The 26817-nt window shown below is 39.6% G+C and overlaps 1 protein-coding gene across 4 annotated transcripts in view; it reads left to right on the top strand.

Annotated features, from left to right (window-relative positions):
• The window catches only part of Atp13a5 (ATPase type 13A5), a 148277-nt gene that overhangs the window by 3288 nt on the left and 118172 nt on the right, over positions 1-26817 (top strand). For 3 of the 4 annotated variants that reach the window (XM_006522197.4, NM_001284375.1, NM_175650.4), the window contains exons 2-4: positions 24670-24843; positions 26377-26523; positions 26733-26803. In XM_006522197.4, the coding sequence (XP_006522260.1) occupies positions 24670-24843; positions 26377-26523; positions 26733-26803 (392 nt within the window). The remainder of the gene's footprint in view (positions 1-24669; positions 24844-26376; positions 26524-26732; positions 26804-26817) is intronic. The other variant, XM_006522196.4, reaches the window with a different exon arrangement.

Genomic DNA, 26817 nt, shown 5'->3' with positions numbered 1-26817 from the left:
ATTGAGAGATACTGGATGGAAAAGGTAGGCAAGTGGCAGGCGACAGTGCCTTAGAGTCAGGATATAGTTCTCTCTGAACCTCTAGGAAGGCATTATTGTGTTTCTGTTCCTACACATAGGGATCCATGGAATCCTTCATGTGTGCACATGTATGTGCACATGTATGTGAATGTGTGCACAGATTGCCTCCCGAGCTTTCTTCTATTGAAAAGTGAGGATGGTCTCAATGAAATACACATAGTGTTTCATTTTTTTAGGTATAAGAATATGAATTTATTAAAGCTCTGTACAGAAAGGTGAATATATTTGTAAGTGTATCTTAAGAACTAAGTGTTACTAAAATCGATGCAGATAAATCTTGCAAAGACTACCCCCAATAGGATAAAGCTGCCCATCTCTGATTTCCTTTTCATGTGACTGTTGAAGCTGAGCTGTGAATTTAAAACGGCTAGAATTTTCTTTTTAAAAGTGACATATTAAGTCTATATATAGAAAGATATAGGAAGGGAAAAGAATGTACAAAAGACATTAAAATATCTCTTTTTTTCTACTGACACTCATAATCCCAAAATAATATAAGCCTTCACAACCCATCGCTAAACCAACTCCTACATCCACTCCCACCACTTCATCCTTGGACTGTTGTCAGCGAGAGTAGCATACAGCAAACTGGCGGGCCCAGTCGTCTCAAAACACGACTGAGTTGAAACCGCAGTTAATCTTGGGTTGATGTTGCACATGGGCAAGACAAATTGGAAAGAGGTTTCATCTATCGTCTTAGCCCAATTAACAGAAAAGGCCCAGCACTGAGACACACATCCCTCAGAATCCTTTATATTTTTCTACTGGTTAGAAAGTGAGTTCTTCAACATTTTTTTTTAACCCTGGGGGACATGCCATTCAGTTCTGTCATGTTCTAAAATTTGTAGTGTGTTATTTCAGTCACAAACTCCCTCATGACAGGTTTTGGATTACAGATTTCAGTGACTTTTCAGGACTGGGTGTGTTCGGATGAAGGAGCTGCTGACTGCTTTCATTCCTCATGTCACAGTTGGACAAAATGCCATTGCTGAGAAGATCACCCCCAGACCCACCTCTGAGGTGAAGTGACATAGGCTCCATGGCCAGGCCAGAGAGTTGTATGGTTTAGCTGTCCCTGCAGAAGCGTCTGGCACTTCAGGCTTAGCCAGCACTGGCCTTTCAGGCACCTTTCCCCCTGAGACAAGAAGGTCAAGGCGTTTGACTGTCAGGAGGAGGCAATAGAATCCCTAGCTAAAGGTGTCTCTGTAGAACGTCATTATTCAGGGGATGCTCCAGGCCTGCTCTTCTAGTTCCACAGAAGCAGTGTATCCTCACTCAGCACTCAGTGACCACGGCGGTGGCTGGGATCAAGTCTGGGGTGAGTCATTGGGAATCATTGGTGGCTGTCATTAAGGAATGGAGTGAAGAGGGCTGGATGTGTTGCTTGTGCTAGCAGAGGTGTACCAGGAGGCGATGGCAGTTGAAGTGAAGAGATTTGTAGATGCGGTTTCGTCATTGTTATCTTTCTGAGAAGAAAACGCACTTCATCTCTTGTGGTCCAGGCAGCTATGGAGGCACACTATATGCACATTACCCTCTGCTTCAGGTCCTCTGTTTACAAAAATTCTCCATGCTTTCTGAGCATGGTATTCACTTAGGCTTCAGGAGGGTCACCAGGGCCACTTTTACTGCAGTGAATGACAAATGGGTCCCCAGTGCTCTTTGTTCATTGCTGGTACTGAGTGCTTGGGTGTCAAGACCTCAAATGGGACCAACTTAAAAGGAAAATGGCTGTTTGGTGTGGAAGACATCGAAGGGCAAGAATAGAATTTCCCATGGTGGTAATGATTGTCCCATAACCAGAAACTACTTTAAGGCAGGAGGTCTGGGCTGCAGTCAAGGAGCTGTTAAACCGAATGGTGTAGACATCTCTCTAGAATTTGCTGGTTGCCTGCAGCCCTTACAACTCATAAGTTTTGTGATGTTCACATCTAAAATATGAAAAATGCTATGGCAAGAAAGTGGCCCATTTATGTTGTGTTTAGCATATGCACATGGAAGGATGCAGACAGATAGGTGAAACTGTGCTAAGAGTATTTCCCCTTCCTCGGATGAAAACTTGGGGAATGATGAGTGCTTGAGTGCCAAGATCATAAAAAGAAATAGTACATGAAGAGTTTGCTGTAAAAAAGTCAGTTGTGAGTGAAGCAATCATTGTGCCCGGCGTCATATATATCTTACACCCCATTAAAGGACATCAATGCATTCTCTCAAAAGACTCTCAAAGGACCAATATTGAAAAGCACATATTCAAATATAAAAGGGTTCCTATTGGTCCCTGCCAGTATCTTTAACAACTTTCATGAAAAGAAGTTTACCAACCTTCAAGTGACATCTGGCTTTGAGGAATAAATAATATCAGAGAAAGAATCAAGATTTAAATGTTTCTTGAGGCTGGGTTGTGGACAAGATAGTGTAGATGCACGCTAACAGGTATCATTAGATTTAAATGTCTAGTAACATCTCAGGTGAGCCATGGCAAAGATATGGGTTTGGTAGCTATGTGTGAAATAGTACTCAAAGTGTTTGACTTTATTATGTGTGAATTTTAGTTGCTAGTGTATATAGCCATAAAAATTTAATCATGGGAGGTCTTAAGAGCAGTCAGTTTGACAATAAAAAAATGGTTCTGCTTAATTTGTGTTTCTAAAGAAAAATTCCAGAAAGTTATTTTAGTGGTAAAACTATTTTTTCCAGAAAAATTAAGAACTTCTAATTCTATACCTTGTTATATTTCAAGTGGTTAAGTTCAGTATGTGGTACCAGAAATCTAAGTTATTCTCGTAGTTGGTGGACAAGGGCATGCACAGCCTATGAAAGACTACCTGTAAAACACACAGTAGACTCTGAGTTGTCAAACGTGAATAGAATCATTGTCTTTCCTTAGCAGGGAATTGGAACCAAACAATATCCGTGGCTCCTCTCAGTCCCCAATTGACTTGTCAGAGAGCCTCTCATGTTGTCCCCTGACCTTAATATAGGACAAACACTGATTCTCTAAATTGTCCACAATAGTCAGCTAGGCATCTCATTATCCTGTGGTCCACACTTGCTGCTCTCCTCTACTTGCTTCACCAACAAGGGTTCCTAGTTGTACCCTCCTTTGCATGAAAAGTACTCAAATACATTGTATTACTGGTTGGTTTGGGTGGTATCCATAATGGAGTGACAGTATATCCCCTTTTTTTTAGTACTTAGTTTTTACTGGTATTGCTATTGACCAAAGGGTCTCTCTTACTCTAGAAACAAAACACAAGGCAGAGTATAGTAGGTTGAACAACTTAATAGCTGTTTAACATCACCCAAATTCAGTTTGATCTACAGATAGAATAATTTATAAATGTAAATAATATTTATTTTAAATAACCAGAAAAACAACTTCACAGATTATTATGAAAATTAAATAACAACTTAAGTAAATAATCAAAAAACATTTGACGTAAGGAAAGGTGATCCCAGAGCTCTTCTTCTAGGTATGGTGGCTCATGCCTGCATTTGCAAAACTCAGGAAGAGAAGCCAGAGGGCCGCTGAAAGCTCAGAGCCCATATAGTAAGTGCCAGGCCAGATGGGGCGAAGCTCTGTCTCAAAACTGCAAAAATAAATAAATATACAAACCTAAGTAAAACAAAGACTCCCTCTTCCTACACACAGTGCTGTCCACTGAATAGGTGTGATATGTGAAGAAATGACTAGGCTGCTATTTAGTGACAATTAGTATAAATTACTACATGTAGCCAAATTGAGACAGAGGGTGTGTGAATAAAGACCATACCAATGCGATATATTGAATAGGCATAATATTACCTTAATATTTAAGAGAACTTCGGTGTCCTGGCAAAGGAGAAGAGCAGATTTTTTTGGAATGTCTCCCTTTGAACGTGTAAGGGAATATGACGTGGCATGTCCAGACAGAGGCAACAAATATGCAATTGTTAATAAATAGAAAGGTGGTACTTGGTTGTTGTTTGGAAATAAAAGACAAAGCATAATGGATTCTGCCCTCATCAAAGAAAAACAGATATCTGCTCTCCTTGGCCTTAATTCAAGTGACAAAAGTTTGATGTCTACAGAGACAAAGGAGACTAGAACCCTTTCGCCCATGAAGTAGCTAAACACGTCACAGTAAAGAAAGCCACAAACAACAAATCACAAACAGCAAGAAAAGCAAACTCAGCTGCCATTGCTCTTGTCAGAAGGTTACTATATCATAGGGCGGATGCTTTTGCTGTCTTGGATGAGTAAGTAAGTTTCTACCATTATGTAAGACAGAGGTATGTGCTATAAACTATAAAAAGAAACATTCATTCCACCGCTGTGCCTATAGCTGTGGATACTCAAGCAGATATTTCAGATGGCTATATCCACGGACAGGAGTAAAAGGAGATGTGAAAACTAGCCAGTTAGTTTTCTAGACACAATGAAAATTCAGCAACTGAAATGTCCCAGGGCCTGGAGCCACAGGAGTGGAAGGATTCCAAGAGGCGACACGCTCCAGTATTCATTTCCTGAGGCATTTCACCCATTATCAGTCTGCCTCTGTTGGCAAGTGCAGGAGCTACCTGGGTGAGAACAAAGAAATGCTTATGAGATGCTTTCCATGAGTCAGGACCTCATCAGACACCCATTTTATAACTGGAAAAGGAGCATCAGTTAAGTAACATGGGGTATATGTCAGAGGCAGGACACTTTGTTATGCCACTCTGTGTCTCTCTGTCTATTTCTCTTTGTCTCGATCTCTGTCTGTCTCTGTCTCTCTCTGTCTTTGTCTCTCTCTGTCTGTCTCTCTGTCTCTGTCTGTCTCTGTCTCTCTGTCTCTGTCTGTCTCTCTCTCTCTCTCTCTCTCTCTCTCTCTGTGTGTGTGTGTGTGTGTGTGTGTGTGTGTGTGTGTGTGTGCAGTTACTACATTCAGCTAATCTTTGAATTAATTTGGTCTTTCCTCAAGCCCTTTTCTTCAGCTTCATAGACTATAAAGGCGAGTGGTGTTATTTTGGGGCCTCTATTTGACTTTAACTTTGACAACTTGTTCTCTTTGGGAAAAGTAAAAGATCTACTTAAGCCAGTAGATCAATCACCTTTAGAAATAACATTTTGTTCTGCATGTTGCCTGTGGCCAAATTATTCTACAGTGAGTTCAAAAGAACTAGTCACTAATCTGCTGAAAAATTTGTTGAATTGTGGAAATAGCACCCATGACAATATTAACTCAACACGTACTGCGTGCTCAAAACACGGCAGGGAACATGGGGCTTGCTTCCTGGGCTGTCTTATTCCTAGCTCACAGCACCTGCAGAAGACAGTCATTGATTCTTCTCATTAGTGGAGGAGGAAAGGGGAACATCAGAACATGCACAGTGGGTTTAGCGAAGCCATACATCGGGTTAAGTGATGGAGCTGATTTGAGTTTGACTGTCTTGTGACATGGTCTCAGCCTTTAGCTGATATCAAACTCTTTCTGATGTGTTTTATAATCAGCTACACATTTCACATGAGAAGTCCAAGTTTCAGTAAATATAAGTCCTAGTTGGAAAGTGATGGAGGAGAGATGAATGGCAGTAAGAGCTTCCAGAGGTACTAGGGAATGTGTAAAGGACAGGGGCTATCATGACAGACCTGTGTAGACACGTGCCTCTGAACTGTATAGACACTATGCAGCAGCCTCTGTAGAAGCAGCATGTGTCTACCTCACTGTCCTTCTCAATGCTGGATTCTGTATTCTGGATTTAGAGAATACAGTAAGGGCTGAGGTCTACTTCCTGGCATTTACAGTTCAGAATTCTAGAGAGAATCAAAGAAATGTAGGAAAAGCAGTGTTTATTGAGAAAACAAACGGACATCCAGTGGCAGATCTGGTTTCTGGCCTCTTGGAACGTAGGTTGTTCCCACCACCAACCCTGAAACTGAGCCACCTCTCTTATGCTGGAAACTCCTATCAAACTACCTGCTCATAGTGAATATCTTTTGTATTCCACACACATGTACCTTCCTCCCAACCACTCGTCCAGGTATGTACTACTGGCATCACCCAGAGTAGGGAGATGAAAGAGGCTTAAAGAACTCAGATCCTGAGATCCCATTGGTAAACAAAGCTCAGTTTCTGCAAGAATGGTGTCTTGGACATTCACATCTTCCCATCCATTCCTGAATCTTCTCATTTTTGTCACACCTGGTTACTTTCCTCCTTCCCTTTTCTAAATCCCATCTCTTAGTGGATGTTACTGGTGCTGTATGATACAAATATTTAGGGGGAACAGAGTGACTCTGTCTGGAGAAATACTCTTTAAAATGAAATCTTACTCAAGATTATTTAGCATAGAGGAAATGTATTGTGATAAATTGTAATGTAAAAGCACTGGCGGCCCAAGTGAGAGTATTTGAACAAAGGACAGCCAGATAAGTCAACAAGGCTTCCACGAAGAGCTCAGATGTCCCACCAGACCTCATTCCCTTGGGAAAGCTGAGAAGCGATTTATAAAGGAATCTTACTAAAGTTTATGAAGCTGATTGGTCAAGGAAGCAAAAGTGTTGCCTCTCTTCCTCTTGGCTAGGGAAAGCACACATTTCAGAATATTCCTTTCTAGGCTCCTTCCTTCCCTTTCTTTCTCTTTGTACTTTATCTCTTCCTCCCTCCACCTCTGTTTGCTTCTCTCTCTCCCAGCTCTGTACTCGTGATTGAGCTCAGGGCTTTATTCTTGCTGGACAGGTATTCTGCTATTGAGTTCACTCTCTAGCCTTTTTGTGATTTTTATTTTGAAACCAGGGTCTCATTGAGTTCCCCAGGTAAGATTTGACTTTATCTTGTATCCCAGGCAGGCCTTGAGTTAGCAATCCTCCTGCCTCAGCCTCTCAAGTAGTGAGATGTCATTTTGCTAATACAATGTTTCCAGCTTTCTAAAAAAAAAAATACTCTTATAAAGCATTTGACTGAGTCTGGCTTACAGTTCAGAGGTTTAAGCATTAGCATCATGCAGGCAGCATGGTGGCACATAGGCATACTTGGTGTTGGAGAGGTAGCTTAGTGTTCTACATGTAGGCAGAGAGCAGGAAGAGACAGTGGATCTGGCTTGAGCATTTGAAACATCAAAGTCCATCCCCTGTGATACATCTCCTCCAACAAGGCCACGCCTACTCCAGCCAGGCAATGCCACCTAATACTGCTATTCCCAATGAGCCTATGGATTTGACTTCCTTCAAATCACCACAATATCTTTACTTAACTTGGGAGTTTTTTTTTTAATTTTTACAAGGGATGTGATTTTTTACCTCTATTTTCATAGATATCAGCTCCTTACCATCATATCAGGGAGCAGCTACAGATGGACCAGGTCACCAAACTTCCTACTTCCCATTTTATTTATTTACTTTTCTATTTATTATTTTGGAGACAGGGCCTCAGTATATAGCCCTTCTTGGCATGGACCCTGCTATATAGTCCAGTCTATCCTAAACCTCACAGACACCTGCCTACTTCTGCTTCCGAAGAGCTAGGATTAACGGCATGCACCACCAAGTCTAATCTTTCATTTATTATAGCTTTAAATTTGAGGCCCATTTTCCCTTTCTCAAATATTCTCATTAAAACCATTAAAGTTCCTTCCATTTGCTTGGAACACAGTATCTTGTAAACAGAGTCCACCATACTCTACTTCTCTTTCGTTCACACTTTTTATTGGCATGCACTAATACCATGATGTCAGTATAGTATGGTATCCATGCATATAGTCCAGCAGCTGCTGTCAATCACTCCTGCTTTTTCTTGAACTTTGTAGCAGAGTTGTATACTGCTTTTTCAGTATTCAATTTACTCACTCTGTCGTCTGAAATGTATCCACATTGGTAGAAATAGTAGAAGTTATTTCTTAAAAGTTTTAAAAGTTCCACCTACAGGGTTGCAGATCCCCTCAGCTCCTTGCATACTTTCTCTAGCTCCTCCATTGGGGGCCCTGTGAGCCATCCAATAACTGACTGTGAGCATCCACTCCTGTGTTTGCTAGGCCCCAGCATACGCATAGTCTCACAAGAGACAGCTATATCAGTGTCCTTTCAGCAAAATCTTGCTAGTGTATGCAATGGTGTCAGCGTTTGGAGGCTGATTATGGGATGGATCCCTGGGTATGGCAGTCTTTAGATGGTCTATCCTTTTGTCTCAGCTCCAAGCTTTGTCTCTGTAACTCCTTCCATAGGTGTTTTGTTCCCAATTCTAAGAAGGGGCAAAGTATCCACACTTTGGTCTTCGTTCTTCTTGAGTTTCTTGTGTTTCGCAAATTGTATCTTATATCTTGGATATTCTAATTTTCTGGGCTAATATCCACTTATCAGTGAGTTCATATCATGTGAGTTCTTTTGTGATTGGGTTACCTTACTCAGGATGATGCCCTCCAGGTCCATCCATTTGCCTAGGAATTTCATAAATTCATTCTTTTTAATAGCTGAGTAGTACTCCATTGTCCTCCCCACTCCCCGAGCTCGTGTCTCTAGCTGCATATGTATCAGAAGATGGCCTAGTCGGCCATCAGTTGAAAGAGAGACCCATTGGTCATGCAAACTTTATATGCCTCAGTACAGGGGAACACCAGGGCCAAGAAGTGGGAGTGGGTGGGTGGGGGAGTGGATGGGGGAGGGTGTAGGGGACTTTTAGGAAAGCATTGGAAATGTAAATGAAATAAATACCTAATAAAAATAATCTTAAAAGTGAAAGAAAAGTTTTAAAAGTTGTGGTATACCATTGGATGACAGTAGAAAATTTATTATTTTTCTTCTGTTGATAGGGCCTTCCTTGGCTTTCATGAACACATCTGGTCTGAATACTTCTGTTTAAGAAACCCTTCCCACCACCCCAATTTCTTTTTTATTTTTTCTTGTTGTTGTTCTTTTGTTTGGTGGTTGGCTGGTTGTCTTGTGTTTTGTTTTGTTTTGTTTTGTTTTGTTTTGTATTTTGAGACAGTCTCACTGTGTAGCTCTGGCTGTCCTGGAACTTACTATGTAGATCAGGCTAGCCTTGAACTCACAGAGATCCTCTTGTCTCTGCTTCCCGAATGCTGAGATCAAAGGCATGCACCATCACACTTGTCTCAAAACATTTTATAAAGCTGAATATGCTTTCATCTCTCTTGTACAAAGCTCCAAGAGTTGAGTAGAATATTCATGTCTGTCGCAACACTGCTTTTAAAAGTGTTTATACCAATTCACACTTCTAGTGACTTTTAGCGGAATGCTTGTTCGATTCTATCAGCTGTTCCCAGTCTTTACCACCTTGCTATAGTCAGTACTTTTAATTTTAGTTGATCTGTGATCTGCAGCATCAGTGCGACTTTTGAGTAAGTCCTCCACCACGGTTGTGTGAGTCCTCTGAATTGTTTCTCTTTAGGATGGTCATGGCTGTATTGACCTGTGACACAATATTGTGGCTTTAGTTCACATTTCTTTAACAAAGCCCCAAGCTTCCTCTCGAAGGCTGTGGATCATTTTTAGACTTCTTAGAATCATCTATTTAAGTTCCCCTGGCCCTATTTTCTAACTTTAATTCTTTATTGTTTTGTAGTGATTCTTGGAATTCCAAATATAAATCCCTCTTTATATATAGGTTATATGTAAATAGGCCTTATAAATGGCTAACCTATGCCAGAGACCCTTTAATAAACAGTTGCCTTTAGCTTCAATGTAATCAAACACATTTTTCTTGCTTTAAGAATTATTTGTCTGCTGAAGTTCTCTTATTTCCTCTTTCAAGGGACTGGTTTGCTTTCACATTTAAATAAAAATGAACCTTTGCATAGGATACATAGATGAAGGGGAACCCTACTTCCCCCAGCATCTTTCCCTTAGCTCCAGCCCTGCTTAAGTACCTTAAGCCTCTGTAGTGATTCCTTCTCTGGAAGAATGGTGATGGTATCTTAGGCCCTTTTCCATTCTGCTTTGTCCTTTGTCATTCTATTTTTTTCCCCTGTATCATGCATACTGAGTTGTCTTAGGGTTTCCATTGCTGTGAAGAGACACCGTGACCAAAGCAACTCTTGTAAAGGACAACATTTAACTGGGGATGGTTTACACATTCAGAAGTTCAGTCCGTTATCATCATTGCAGGAAGCATGGCAGCCTGCAGGCAGATATAGTGCTGGAGGTGCTGAGGGTTCTACATATTCATCAAAAGGAAGCCAGGAGCAGACTGACTCCCAGGCAGCTAGGAGGAGGGTCTCAAAACCCCCAAATGACTCGATACCTCCATCAAGACCACAAGTACCTCAACAAGGCCACACCTCCTAATAGTGTCACTTCTTGGGTCAAACATATTCAAAGCACAGCCACGAGTCTTCCTAATTACTGTGGCTTTGTAGGAAGTTCCCATTTCTGCTGGTGCAAGTCCTCTGTGCTTCTGTTTGGTTTTGAATTATTTTCTTGACTACCCTAGGTTCTTGGTATTTCTTCAGCAATTTTAGAGTCATCCAATCAATGAGTGAAAAGCACTTGGTGAGCCGTTAAATGGGAGCAATGTGTTGATGTCCCAGATTTCTTGTATCTTCCCATTCATATAGCTCTCACTCTCTCAGCAGTGACACAGCAGTCTCAGTTTCAAGGCTTTGTACACCTTTTGTAGATTTAGTGCAAGGCAATTGAATTTTTCTTAGTTCTATTATTTGTACTTAATTGACTTTCAACTTTCTACTAATACATACTGTTGTAGAAAGTTTTTAATCCCAACTTAGGATTTCTACCCCACCTTAGACTTCTTAGTTCCTGGATGAAAGACACACACAACCTTTATATTTACAATAAGCCTTAAGCAGCACAGGAGCTGGGCAGCTGACTACCCTCTATGCTATTAGAACCTACTTTCCTATCGATAGCCTGAGTTATTACTTACTATGTCTCATCTGAACTGCTTTTAACTCCGATTGTCCAGTCCACAGGGCCATGTTCTCTTGACTCCTAGCTCATGGTGATTTCTCCTTCTCTACTCTTGCACTATCTTCTCCTTCATTGTTACTCTCCCACTCCAAGCCTGCAATTCTTAAACCCCACCTATTTCTCTTCTGTCCAGCTATTAGCTGTTGGCATCTTTCTTTACCAATCAGAAACAACCTGGGGGTAGAGTCACTTAGCCTCTTACATGTGGACTCTCATCTCTGGAGAAACTAGGCTTGGGGACCAATATTAACATTAAATACAAGTAGCATTAGCCCAACCCACTACAACATATAAATACAATTGAGTTTTCTATATTTACCTACTATCCTACAACTTTAATAGATTCACTTATTAAGTTTATTAATAGTTACAATCTGTCTAAAGTTAAACAAGTTGCTTGTTTACAACCATATGCATCTGTCTTTCTTTTTCTATGTCTATTGTACAGACCTATTCATAACCCCTGAACATTAACACTGAAAAACTCATTGGCTTTGTATTCCTTAGACAAATAGCATTGGGTAATAATATGTTACCTTTTCATTATGCCACTGCATTGGTTACATGACATACTTTCTGATTTATTTTATATATAGTGACATAAATCATAACCTATAACTTTTCTTTCAACATGCTTATTCAAGCACCAGGCAATTCTGACCTTGTTATGACAAGTTAGGAACATTCTTACATCCCCCATTTATGAAGAAGTTTATAGAAAAGTAGTTTCACTTCAACCTTAAATATTTGAAAGGACTCATAAGTCATTTGGGCTCAAAGAATGCTATATAACTACAATTTATAGTTATAAATTTGTTTTTTTGTTTTAGTTATAAATTAAATTTATACATGTTGTGTTCCTGTTGAATTTATCATGAAGTGCCCTACTCCTCTCTCACAATGTTTCCTTTCTTAAATATCCATGAAGAAATATATTTTGTTTGACATTAATATAGTCACTCAACTTTTCTTCACTAACATTTGCATGGCATGTTTTTTTCTGCTCCCCTTTTAACTTTCTGGCTTATTTATATTTAAAGCATGTCTCTTAGAAATAGCATGAAGCATACCTTTTATTGTCTAGCTTAACAGCTTGTCTTCATTCGTGATATTAGGGCCATTTACATTTAATGTAATTTCTGATATAGTTGGGCTAAATTTTGTGCTGCTGCTATTTGGTTCAATTCATTCTGCTTGTCTTCTCTTCATTTAACCTTGTATTACAGATGGCCCTAGGTTTCTGCATTGACACTATACACTGTATTTTTAATGGCTTCATTATAGACCATTGTTCTGATATTTCAAAGCTCACTGAACTACTGGCTAACATTTCAGGTCCCCAGTAGTTTTGCTGTTACAGACAATGCTGCTCTGAGCATCTTGCATCCATTATTTTTTCTTTTATGTGTTACTTCATTAGGGCATCCTTCCAACTGAAGAATTATCGATCACAGGTAGAAACATCTTTATAATTCTTGATAGAATTTGTAACTTTGCTTTCCCCGAAGAGTTGTCCAGATTTAAGAGGTTGTCAGCAGTCTATGACTTTAATAGCTTCTTTGAATTCTCCCTAGGCTTGTATTTCCCCTGTTTAATAAAAGGAAGTTATACAGAAAAAATCTAAGTAGGCAACAGAATTGTGATTATCAGTGTCAAAGCTGTGTGAAAATAAACACAGCAAAAATATGTTTATGAGTGAATTCTCTGCAGCTATGAACTAAAATTCCAACCTGTTCTGCTTCTGTTTTTCATACCCTTGGGCCTTGACACTGACTGTTTATAAGTGAATCGCTGTATATTGATCATATAATATGTAAGCTAGCATACTTATGTTATTTGGGTCTAATAAAACTGTAATACACAGAGAGGACCAAGAGTTGCAGAAGCAGAGGGAGTACAGGAAGAGGAAGGGATCTTGGAATGTTCAAACAGTGATGGACAGTGCACGCTTCTGAATTAAATTAGAGCATCTTCACTAATATCAAACTAGGGCTGCATATCTAGCAATGTGCACCTTTCCCTCCATCTTCTAGAGCTTACTCTCACTGTACAGATTGTGCAAGCAGATACTGCCTTGGCTGATCGCAGCACTCCTATACTGTGAGTCTTCCTCTTTGTTTCATAGAGGAATTCTTTTTGCTGGGATTTCCCTATGGTGAATGAGTTATTTGTGGTCACACAGCCCACAATTATCAGAGTAGACTCAAATGTACATCTTATTTAAAACACGTGGGCCATTTCTACTCTGTTTAAGGATTGCTTTCAACAACTTATAATCCACTACTACCTTATTAAGGGAAAATTAATATTTTTTAAAAAGGTCATACTGATGGTGAAAACTTTCCAAATAATTAAACAAAGGGATTGGTTATGTAATGCATGATCTAAATTGGCCTCAAATTCGCATGGCTCTGTCATTAAAAAACACTACCGAATCAGAGTTTTGTCTGTCTGTCTATCTATCTATCTATCTATCTATCTATCTATCTATCTATCTATCTATCTAGTCCTAATATCACAGCTCTGTGATCTGGATGTCGGAATTAAAGTCACTGGAAAATAAAAACCAAGAAAAATTTCCAATTCAACTCAAAGCCATTGGATAGTACACTCGCCATACATTTGTCAGGGTTTTAGTTCCAATTTCTGTGACAAGGTATCTGAGGGCTGCAGGAAGAAAGACGGACTCTGACTCCTGGTTTCAGATGTCTCATCCATGGTTGGATGGTTCCCTCACTTTGAAGCCTGTGACAAGGCAGGAACACAGTGCTAGGTCGGGGCCAAGCTTCTCATCTCGTGGTGTCCAGGAACATCAGAGAATGACTGCTTCCTTCTTCTCCGTCCCTTCCTTCCCTCTTCCCTCCCCTCTCCCTCCACCTACCCCCATCTCTTAAAAGATACCCCAATCATTAGCACAATCTCTACTGACCCACTTCATCCAACTGGGCTCCACTTTCTAATAGCCCATTCAGCTAAGAACCCACCAACGGATTAATCAGTTGATGAAGTTAATACACTCATGACACAGTCACCTCTCAATAGTGGTACTGAGAGCAAAACCATCAATACATGAACTCTCCCCGTAGGGAGATACCTCATATCCTGAAGTAATAATCAGCATCCCTCAAACAGTTTAAAGTACTCTAAAAATTGTCTTTGTTTTGTTTTGTTTTTGAATGTATGAAACAATGCTGTGGACCCTCAATGAAGAGGGAGGAAACTAAAATTTGGTTTTACACAACCAAAGCTATGTCCCCTTAAAACAAGTCTCAAATTCATTTGATTTATGAATCAAAACATTAGCTAAACTATTAAAAGTACAAATATCTCAGCATGTTGTTCTTTTTTTCTTTTTTTAATTTATTCTTCTCTCGTGTGTTACATTCTGACCACAGTTTCCCCTTCTCCTCTCCTTCCCGTCCCTCCCGCCACCTCCTCTCTCTCCCAGAACCACTGTTCCCCATTTTCCCTTTAGAAAAGCGCAGACCTCCAAGTATATCAACAAAATAATCGCATATCCAGTTGCAATAAGACAAGGCACCTCCCCTCATGATAAAGCTGGACAAGGGAACCCAGTAGGAGGAAAGGGTCCCAAAAGCAGGCAAAAGAGTCAGAGACAGCCCTTGCTCCCACTGTTAGGAGTCCCACCAGAAGACCAAGTTACCTAACGATAACATCATAACTTGTATGCAAAGGGCCTAGGTCAGACCCATACAGGCTCCCTAATTGGCAATTCAGTCTCTGTGAGCTCCTATGAGCCCAGGTTAGTTGATTCTGTGGGTTTTCTTACGCTATCCTTGCCTGTGGCTCCTAAAATCCTCCCTCCCCATCTTCTGCAGGATTCCCAGAGCTCTGCTTAATGTTTGACTGTGAGTCTCTGCATCTTCTTCTATAGGATACTGGGTGAGGTTTCTGTGATGACTCATACTAGGCTCTGGTCTGTGAGTTACAGCAGAGTATCATTAGGAATCATTTTATTGGCTTCTTCTTTTGTTTGTTTTTGGCTAGTTGTACTTAGTTCTATCCTAAATCTCTGCTTCTTGATCTTCCAGACCAATGTCAGGGGTGGAATCCCTCTCGTGGCAGGGTACCAGGCTGAACTGGTCACTGAACGGCCACACCCACAATTTCTGCTTCACATTGACCTCAGCATGTCTTGCAGGCCGGACAAATTATAGGCAGAAACTTTTGTGGCTGGGTTGGTGTTCCAATCCCTCCATTGGAAACCTTGCCTGGTTACAGAGTTGGCCAGTTCAGGCTCCATTTCCCCACTTACTAGGAATCTTGGCTTACTAGGGTCACTTTTGTAGATTCTTGGGAGTTTCCATTGTACCCGTTTTTTAGCTCACCTCCAAAATGTCCCCCAGTACAAGCTGTCTCTCCCAGGACACTCTCCCTCTGTCCTTCCCACACCTGATCCACCATGTTCTTTCCCCACCTGCCCCCAGTTCAGCCACAGTATCTATTCTAATAAGTAAGCGCCCAAGCATAGCTCGTAGATTGTACAACATTGAGGATAAAGGTTTGTGGTTGGCTCGGTGTCTATGTTTCTTTTTTGAGAGCATGTGTTGTACTTTCCTGAACCAAAGATGCTGGAACATAAGGGTTATGGCTCTGTGTAGGCAACTGCTCCACGCCTTCATTTTCAAAGCATTGTGTGGGTGTTGTCTTCAGTAACGGGGAGTTGCTGTGGGTTTGTGGAGAGCAACCTGTAGCCTTGGCAACAGCTTGTGTTGTTTAGGGATTCATGTGAGGCCCCTTTGGCCAGCAACTCGATTAGATGTTAACACAATTTCAGTAAACAAAGCTTCATTTGGTGCCAGGAGATGGCCAGTTGAGACTCTGTTTCCCCCATTATTTTGGCTGTTTCATTTAGATTGCCTTCATATAAGTATACATTTTATGAAGTTTGTACTGCATTAGGTTTCCATACCACCCCTCAAATGACCCTTAAGTTTAGCTGTTTCTACTGCATTCCCTCCCACAAACCCTGTCCTGATTCAATCCTTCCATTTTACCCCTCCCCCAAATCCCTAACTATCTATTCTACTTCCTTTTTCTAATGCGATCTATCTGTTCCTCCGAGGACAGTGGTTCTTAACCCTTCTAATGCTGAGACCCTGTAATATAGTTCTTCATGTTGTGATCCCCCCAACTATAAAATTATTTTGTTGCTACCTCATAACTGCAATTTTGCTGTAAATGTAAATATGTGGTATGTAGCCCATGTGAAACTTGTTTTACCTTCAAAGGGGTTCCACCTACAGGTTGAGAACTGCTGCTCTATACCAATCTTCTACGGTCTCTGGATTGTAGCTGGATTATCACTGACTTCATAGCTAGCATCCATATATAAGCAAATATATACAATATTCATCTTTCTGAGTCTGGGATGCCTCACTTAGGATGATTTTCTCCCCCCTAGTTTCATACATTTACATGCAAATTTCATGATGTCACTTTTCCTTAATGGACAAATGTATCATTGTGCAAATTTTCTTTATCCATTCTTCTATTTAGGGACATTTAAGCTGTTTCTATTTTCTGGCAATTATGAATAGAGCAGTAATGACCATGATTGAGCAAATGCCTCTGTAATTAATAGGATGAAGCATCCTTTGGGTACTGCCTAGGAGTGGTATAGCTGGATCTTAAGGCAGTATCATCTTCCTGAGGAAACACCACATTGATTTGCATAGTGGCCGTACAAGTTTGCATTCCCACTAGCCCTGGAGGAGTGCTGCTCTTATTCCATATTCCCTCCAAAAAGAGCTGTCACTTGTTTTGTTGATCTTATTGATTCCAACAGTTATAACATGAAATCTCTAAGTAGTTCTGATTTGCATATCCCTGACAGCAAAGGATATTGAACATTTCTGTACGTCGTGTTTCTCAGTCATTTGAGTTTTCCCTACTGATAACTTTCTGTTTAAATCTGCACTCCATTTTTAACTGGTTTATTTGTTTCCTTGATATCTAGTTTTTTGAGTTCTTTATATATTTTGAATAGTATCCAATAGCCTTCTATTGGATGTATAGTTGGTAAAAATCTTTTCCCATTTTGTAGGTTGCTGCTTTGTCTGAGTGACAGTGCCATTTGTCATACAGAAGCTCTTTAGATTCATGAGTAACCAACCAATAACTGAGTTGACTTAAGGCCTACTCCACAAGATTGAACCCATACCCAAATTGCTTGGGAAACCAAGAACCTGGGACTATGTAGCAGATGGGCCTGGGGTAAAAAACCAAATGATACTGTTCTAAAAAAGAAAAAAAATCTAGTGATAAAATGACTCCTAATGATATTATACTATACTCATAGATCAGAGCCTTGCTTGCCATCATCAGAGAAGCTTCCTCCCTGAAGCAGACAGGAACAAATATAGAGACCCCCAGCTGGACATTAAGTAGAGAATGAGAGATCTTGGAACACTCAGCCCTAAATGGGATGTCTCCATCAAATCTTTCCCTTAGAGCTCAGGGAATCCTGTGGAAGAGGAAGAAGAAAGCACATGAGAGCCAGAGTGGGTGAGGGACACCAAGGAAACAAGAGCCTCTAAACCAACCTTCCTAACACTGGGACACTTTAATACAGTTCCTCAGGCTGTGGTGACCCCCCTCTCCCAACCACAAATTATTTTCATTGATGCTTCATAACTGTAATTTTACTACTGTTATAAAGTGTAATGTAAACTTCAGTGTTTTCTGATGGTCATAGGTGACCCCTATGAAAGGGTCATTTGATTCCCAAAGGGGTCATGACCCACAGGGTAAGAGCCACTGTGCTAAGTCAACACAAATCAACATGAGCAGAGCTCATATGAACTCACAGAGACAAGAGGAGCATGCACAGGGTCTGCACAGGTCTGCATCAGGTCTTCCGAATGTGTATTATGGCTTTGAGTTTAGTGTTTTTATGGGATGTGCATACAAGTTTGTGTCTGATTCTTGTGCCTTCTCTTGGGCTCTTTTCCTTCTTTGGTTTGTCTTGTTCAACTTTAATGTGATAGTTTTTGTTTTATTTCATTATATTTTGATATATTTTAGAAAACAAATGAATGAATGAATGGAAAACTAGCCACTAGGGTAAAAGTTAGCAACTGAACTATCACTTATAACTGCTGTGAGAGGGAAATCAATATTCTCTAGTAGAATGACAATGGGTACATCAACCACTCCAGAAAAGGCCTCACGTTCAGGAGTAGTTGACAAATACATACGTATTTGTCACTACCTTAAGATTCAGCCAAAGTATATTTAAATTTAAAAATGTTTAAATAATAAAAAATGCATTTTAAAACAAGTGAGCCAAATTGATCTTTTGCGAGCCTTTCATGACTGTAGATTTTCCACTAAATTTATATGTGCTGGCTTAGAAAACAATATATTCGTTCATATGTTCAATCATATTCAGTTATTACTATAACCAAATGTGAATACAGATGAAACTGGATGTCTGAATCATGACTGTCACAAGCCTATCACTTTCTTTAATAGATTATCTAAGCTTTTCTTCATTAATTTATTTATCCACTTTACATCCCAATTGAACCCCCTCAGAGAAGTTCACTACCACCCCCTGCCAACATATTAATCTGTCCTGGAACATTAAGTTGAATCAGGATTGGGCTTCATTTTTATTCTCTTCTACTGAGGATAAATATGGCAGCCCAGGTAGGGCAAATAGATCCAAAGGCAGGCAACCGAATCCTAGTCAGAGACAGCCCCTGATCTAGTTGTTAGGGGACCCACATAAAGGCCAATCTGCACGTCTGCTTGACCCTCCAGTTACCTCAATCCTTCCCCAATCTCTTCCACAAGACTCCTGAGCTCTGCCTAATATTTCACTGTGAATCTCTGTTTCCGTAAGGTGCTGGATGAAGGTGACAGTTATGCTAAGCTCCTGTCTGTAAGCATACCAGTTCCATTATAGCATCGGGGATTGGCTCTCTCCCATGGGGTGGTCTCAAGTTGGGCCAATCATTAGTTGGCCATTCACTCAATTTTTGCTTCATCTTTATCTCTGCACATCTTCTAGGCAGGGCAAATTTTGGGTCAAAGGTTTGTAGGTTGGTAGGTGTCCCCCTCCCTTCTCTGGAAGTCCTACAGGAGCTGGTCTCTTCAAACTCCATATCCTCTGCTGCTGGGAGATCAGCTAGGGTCATCCGATACCCTCCCAGGGGCCCAGAATTCCAAATGTCCAGCTTCTCCCAGAGATGTCTGCCAACCGATTCCCCTTATTTTTCCAACCTGAATCAACCCCACCTCTGCTCTCCTTATTCATGATCCCTAGCCCCTCTCCCAGCCAGTTCCCTCTCTCCATCCACTTTGATGTCTAATTTATTTCCCCTTCTGAGAGTGATTCAAGTATCTTCCCTGGAGCCCTCCTTGTTTCTTAGTTTTTGTGAAGTCTGTGGATTGTAGCATGGTTATCCTGTACTTTATGGCTAATATCCACTTATAAGTAAGTGCATACCATGAGTGTCTTTCTGGGTCTGGGTTACCTCACTTAGGGTGATATTTTCTAGTTCCACCCATTTCCCTGCAAATGTTATGAATCCTTGTTTTTAGTAGCTAAGGAGTATTCCATTGTGTAAATGTACCATATTTTCTTTATCCATTCTTTGGTTAAGGGACATCTGGGTTGTTTCCAGTTTCTGGCTATTAAGAGTCTTCTATAACATAATTGAGCAATTTTCCTTGTAGTGTGGTGGATCATCTTTTGTGTATAAGCCCAGGAAACATATAGCTTGATGCAGAACTATTCCAAGTTTTCTGAGAAACTGCCAGATTGACTTGCAGTGTGGTTGTAAAGGTTTGCACTCTTCTAGCAATGGAGTAGTGTTCCACTTCTCCACATCTGCATCAGCATGTGCTGTCACGTTTCTTGATCTTAGTCATTCTGATTGGTGTAAGGTGGAATCTCGGAGTTGTTTTGATTTGTATTTCTATGATGACTAAAGATGTTGAACATTTCTTTAAGTGCTTCTTGACCATTAGAGATTTCTTTGTTGAGAATTCTGTTCAGCTCTGTGATCCATTATTGAATTGGGTTATTTGGTTTGGTAGTGTTTAATTTCTTGAGTTCTTTATATATTTTGCATATTAACCTTCTGTCAAATGTAAGGTTGGTAAAGATCTTTCCCAGTCTGTAGATTGCTGCTTTTTCCGATTGACAGTGCCCTCTGCCTTACAGAAACTTTTCAGTTTTTGAGGTTTCATTTATTAATTGTTGGTATTAGGGCCTGAGCTATTGGTGTTCTGTTAAACAAGTTAGGCCCTGTACCAATGCATTCAAAGCGATTCCCCACTTTATCTTCCATTAAACTTAATGTATCAGGTTTTGTGTGAGGTCTTTGATCCACTTGGACTTGAGTTTTGTGCAGGGTAATAGATATGGATGTATTTGCAGTGTTCTATATGCAGATATCTAGTTACACCAGCACCATTTGTTAAGGATGCTTTCTTTTTTCCACCGTATGGTTTTGGCATCTTTGTCCAAAAAAAAAAAAAAAAATTAAGTGTCTGTAGGTATATGAGCTTATTTCTGGGTCTTCTACTTTATTCCATTGATCAACCTGTCTGTTTTTATGCCAACACCATGGCATTTAAAGAATTGTGTTGCCATTTTGATGGGAATTGTATTGAATCTGTAGATTGCTTTTGGTAAAATGGCCATTTTTACTATGTTGATCCTACCAAGCCATGAGCATGGGAAATCTTTCCATCTTTTGATAGCTTCTTCAATTTCTTTCTTCAGAGACTTGAAGTTCTTGTTATACAGATCTTTCACTTGCCTGGATACTTACATCAAAAATATTTTATATTATTTGTGGCTATTGTGAAGGGTGGTGTTTCTCTTATTTCATTCACTCTCAGTTTGTCATTTGTATATAGGAGGGCCACTGGAATGTGCTTTGTTTGTTCGTTTAGTTATTTTTTATCTAGCCACTTTGCTGAAGGTGTTTATCAGTTGTAGGGGCTCCCTGGTAGAGTTTTTGGGGTGATTTATGTATACTAACATATCATCTGCAAATACCGATAGTTTGATTTCTTTCTTTCTAGTTTGTATCCCCTGATCTCCTTTAGGTCTAAAACTTCTAGTTAAAAACTTCTAGTACTATTTTGAATAGATATAGAGTGGGCATCCTTGACCCTGATTTTAGTGGAATTGTTTTAATTTTATGTTGGCTATCAGCTTGCTCTGTAGTGCCTTTACTATGATTAGGTATGTGCCTTGTATCCCAGATCTATCCAAGAGTTTTATCATGAATGGGCATTGAGTTTTGTTAAAAGATTTTCCAGTGTCTAATGAGATGATGCTGTGCTTTTGTTTCTTTTAGTTTGTTTATATGGTGGATTACATTGATGTATTGTCATGTGTTGAAACATCCTCTCATCCCTGGGATGAAGCTACTTGATCATAGTGGATGATGTTTTTGATGTATTCTTGGATTCAATTTGTGAGTATTTTGCTGAGTGTTTTTACATCAATGTTCATGAGGAAAATTGGCCTGAAATTCTCTTTCCTTGTTGAGTCTTTGTGTGGTTTAGGTATCTGAGTGACTATGGCCTCATAGGTTTGGCAATATTCCTTCTATTTCTATTTCTATTTGGTGGCATAGTTTAAGGAGTATTGGTATTAGCTCTTCTTTGAAAGTCTGGTAGAATTTTGCATTAAAATTATCTGGTCCTGGACTTTTTTGGTTGGGAGACTTTTGATGACTACTTCTACTTTCATAAGGGAAATTGTACTATTTAGATTATTTATCTGATCTTGACTTAACTTTGGTAAGTGAAATTTGTCAAGTTAACCATCTATTTTATTTATATTTTCCAATTTCATGGAGTACAGACTTCTGAAGTAAGACCTAATGATTCTTTGAATTTCCCTCAGTGTCTGTTGTTGTTATATCTCCCTTTTCATTTCTGATTTTGCTAATTTGGATATGTTCTCTCTGTCTTTTAGTTAGTTTGGCTGAAGGTTTTTCTATCTGGCCAATTTTCTCAAAGAACCATCACTTGGTTTTGTTGATTCTTTGTATTGTTGTCTTTGTTTCTAATTGATTGATTTCAGCCCTGATTTTGATTATTTCTTGCCTTCTACTCTTGTTTGGTGTGCTTGCTTCTTTTTTGTTCTAGAGCTTTCAGTTGTGCTTTTAAATTAATAATATGAAATCTAGCCAACTTCTTTATAAAGTCACTTAGTGCGATGGACTTTCCTTCTTAGCACTGCTTTCATGTGTCCCATAAGTTTGCATATGTGTGACTTCAGTTTCATTGAATTCTTGAAAGTCTTTAATTTCTTTCTTTATTTCTTTCCTGAGCCAGAGATCATTGATTAGAGAGTTGCTCAAGTTCCATGAGTATGTAGGCTTCCTGGTGTTTCTATTGTTGTTGAAGTCCAGCTTTAATCCTTGGTGGTCTGATAAGATACAAGGCATTATTTCGATTTTCTGGTATCTGGTGAGGCTTGCTTTGTGACCAAGTATATGGTCAATTTTGGAGAAGGATCCATGAGGTGCTGAGAAAAATGTATATTGTTTTGTGTCTGGGTGATATCTACTAGGTCTATTTAATTCATAACATGTTAGTTTCATTATTTCTCTGTTTAGTTTCTGTTTTAGTGATCTGCCTGTTGGTGAGGGTGGGGTGTTGTAGTTTCCTACTTATCAATGTGTAGGTTTTGATCTGTGATTTAGGCCTTAGTAATGTTTCCTTTATGAATGTGGTTGCCCTTGCCTTTGGAGCATAGATGTTTAGAACTAGGATGTTATTTTGGTAGATTTTTCCTTTGATGAGTTAAAGTGTCCTTTCCCATCTCTTTTGATTAATTTTGGTTGAAAGTCTACTTTATTAGATATTAGCATGGCTACTCCAACTTGCTTCTTGGATTTTCTTTTTCTTTTTTGGCTTGGAAAATCTTTTTCTAGCCCTTTACTCTAAGGTTATGTCTATCTTTGTTCCTGAGGTATGTTTCTTGTATGCAGCAGAATCATGAATTCTGTTTTTCTATCCATTTTGTTAGCTTGTGTCTTTTTTGTTGGGGAATTGAGTCCATTGATGTTGAGATGTATCAGTGACTATGTTAATGTTATATTATTTTGATGTTGGTGGTAGGTGTGTGTGTGTTCCTTTCTTTTGGTTTTGATGGTGAGGAATTATTTTTTTTCGTGTGTGTGTGTATGTGTGTGTGTGTGTGTGTGTGTGTGTGTGTGTGTGTGTGTGTGTTTGAATGTAGTTAACCTCCTCAGGTTAAAGTTTTTCTTCTAAAATTTTTTGTATGGCTGGATTTGTGGATAGATATTGATTAAAATTAGTTTGTATTGGAAGATCTTGTTTTCTCCATCTATGGTGATTGAAAGTTTTGCTGGGTATAGTAATCTGGGATGGCATTGGTGTTCACTTAAAGACTTCAAGACATCTGCCCAATCTCTTCTGGTTTTTAGAGTCTCTGTTGAGAAGTTAGGTGCAATTCTGATAGGTCTGCATTTATATTTTACTTGACATCTTTCATTTGCAGCTTTTAATACTTTTTCTTTTTTCTGTATATTTAACATTTTGCTTATTATGTAGCAGGAGGGTTTTTATTCAGTCTATTTGGTGGGACATGTCACTTTCTTCTATTCCTATTATTCTTAGTTCAGGTCTTTTCATAGTATACAGGTTTCCTGGCTGTTATGTGTTAGGACCTTTTTAGATTTACCATTTGCCTGAGCTTCTCTCTTCCATCTCTTGTATTCTGTTGGTAATGCTTGTGTCTGTTCTTCCCTAGGTTTTCCATCTCCAGTATTCCCTCAGTTTATGTTTTTTTCTTTATTACTTCTATTTTCATTTTTAGGTCTTGAACAGTTTTATTCATTTCCTTAACCTGTTTGTGTTTTCCTGTATTTCTTTAAGGTATTTATTAATTTCTTCTTTAAAGACCTCTATCATCTTTTTTAGATTGTATTTAATGTAATTTTCTTATGCTTTGGTTGTGTTAGAATATCCAGATCTTGCAATAGTAGGATAGCTGTTCTCTGGAAGTGTCACATTGCCCTGGTGCTTGTTGATTCTGTTCTTATGCTGAGAAAGTCATATGGTTGTTCCTGTATTTTCTTGGTGTAAGGTCTTGGGAAGGCAACACACGCCTGAATGTTCCTGTTGCAACTGGCCTTGGGTAGGCATCCTCAAGTTGGACAGTGGATGGGCAGTACACATTGCTGGAGATATGGGCATGCCCCAGGGGACTGGGTCAGGGCAGGGAGGTGTCTAACCTAATGTTACTGGTGCTGCCTGCCTGGTGAAGTTGGATGGAGTCATGATCAGACAATGGCATTTAGGGAACAGTTTGTATCTCAGGGTATCTAGGTATGCCTCCAACATTTTTTTTAATACCTTAAGAAAATAAAGCTGCTTTAAAACATGAGGTATGTTACTCACACTTGGGGTACCTCTTGGGATGGCATAGAAGCAGGTAGAACTTCCTTTTTTATCCCATTTAATGTGTGATTTTACATGACAGAGAGGTAGGAAGTGTTGTGCTTCTCTGTTCTTTTATATATTAGATGTCAGCTGCAGTCAACTCAATTCTATCAACTGATGTTCTCAACCAACAGCCCTGAATCTAAAGCATATATTCTGTGAATCAAAATGATACTTTTGTAAATACTGAAACATAAAATGTTCTATTTATTATGCAGGAGGTGTTTGGCTACCATACCCAGAATTTACGGAGAGCACTGTGCCTTGTCACAGCCATCCTGACTCTTGGGGCAGTTCAGCTGATGTTCTACTGGAGGCCTGAGTGGTGGGTGTGGACCAGTTGCATCCCATGCCCCTTGCAAGAAGCAGACACAATTTTGCTGAGGACAACCGTGCGTAACTTTCTCATGTCCATTTTAAATGCCATGATCATTATAGAAAGACAGATACTGTATATTCTCACTTACACAAGGAAGATATGGAGTTGACATATAGAATAGTGATTACTAATTCTCAAAGCCTGAGAAGGGGAAGGAGAGATAGAGGGAAAATGATTAGTAGATACAAGGCTACAGTTGAATAGGGGAATACCTGTTAATATTCTATTGCATGATAGGATAGAATGGCTGACAGAAAAATTTAAAAATAGCTATTGGACAGGGTTTTGAGTGTTTCCTACACAAATGTTAAATTTCTAAAGTGGTTAAGAGGCCTATTACATTGATTTGATCTTTCAGAACATACCCTATTGCTGTGTGAATGTTTCTGAAAAGACCTGAACAATTGTCTATTCACTGACAACAGATCAAAGAAATAATTTCACCCATCTCTAGAATGTATATGCTATAGACACATATAGTATATGCATAAGATATATACATACATATATATTGCTCTCAAGATTGTGGGTGAATCACAGGCAGTTGCAGCACTGGAGAGCACACCCCATTCCTAGAACTCCTTGCTTTATCGGGAAGTGATTAAACAGGTTAGAGAACCTCTTCTTTCAGGAACTTGTTACTGCCTGTGTAGCCAGTGGGAGACCTCTTGGGATTCTTCTCTTAGGAACTTGTTCAGACTTGTGAGTTTTGTTTATTTTCTGAGTCTTCAAGGAGGGAATATTTCAGTTCAGAGGAAATAATTACACAAGACTCATAAATATATGCAAGTACTATATCGCAAATAAAAAATGAAATATAACTTTTAAAGAAAACAAACATTTTGTATTCTGCCTTTGTGACCCAGCACTGACTGATTAGTATTCTAGAGGGACGATCTCATCCATTCAAGCAGTTTACCTAGACCAGAACGAGAGGAGGAAAAACCATCTTTTCAAGCCACACGTTATCTCTGGGCTAGCCCAAGAATGCTGACACTTCCTTCACTTCAGCCTGCAGAAATGTCTGGTATTTCAAGATGAGGGATGTTGCTTTCTGCCATTACATGGGGCAGTAGCTGTCATTGTTACAAGTCTCAGAGACCACATGACGTGAGAACACTCAGTTTTCAAAACTGTCTGCATAGGAGTATTCTAGAGAATTTAAGCTTGTAGAGATTATTTAAAAATAGCCAGAGCCCATCATGGTGGTGCACACTTATGATCCCAAGCCTTGGGAAGAAAAGGCAGGCTAACCAAGAGGGTGATCTCAGTATAGAACACACAAAGAATCCCTGTCTCAAACATTTAAATAATAAAAAGGAAATAGAGTCATCTAAGAAAGTTTCTAGACATAATGCTTAACTATAAAATATGCCCAACATTTCTCAAATATTTGAACATATCAGGAGCCTCTGGAAGGCTCACTGAAACACAGACTGCTGACTCCAGTTCCTAAGTTTCTGACACTGTAGAGTCTAGAGTGGGGCTAAGAATTTGCATTCTGAGTGAGGTCTGAGATTTTCCTCTTGTTTGTTGACATCTCAAGGATGAATTTCGAAGATATATGAGGAAAAAGGTCTTCTGCCTCCACTTATCCACACTGAAGTTTCCTATAAGCAAGAACCCAGAGGAACCTCTGGTAGCTGACCACCACTCAGTCATAAACCAAGCTGTGATGAAGCCAGAACTAAAAGTAAGAGGTCTTATGTGTGGGATGTTTTGGCACCATTTGTGGAGACAAAGTTGAGTGTGTGTTTATTGGTTCAAGTTTTGAATGCAACATTTTCGGGCTGGAATGATACCGGGTTGTAATACCCACATGGGAACCTACACTGAAGAATTTAGCCTTTGCTTGGCTTTCCTCTGTGTATGATCCCTGTTCCTTCTTATTTGTGGTTGCAGCTACGATGCATCCAAGTGCAGAAAATAAGGTACGTGTGGGATTTCTTGAAGAAGCGATTTCAGAAAGTTGGGTAAGTATAACTTT

Source organism: Mus musculus, chromosome 16, assembly GCF_000001635.26.
Source record: "Mus musculus strain C57BL/6J chromosome 16, GRCm38.p6 C57BL/6J".
NCBI classification, from domain to species: Eukaryota; Metazoa; Chordata; class Mammalia; order Rodentia; family Muridae; genus Mus; species Mus musculus.
This window is presented reverse-complemented; position numbering and strand designations above follow the sequence as displayed.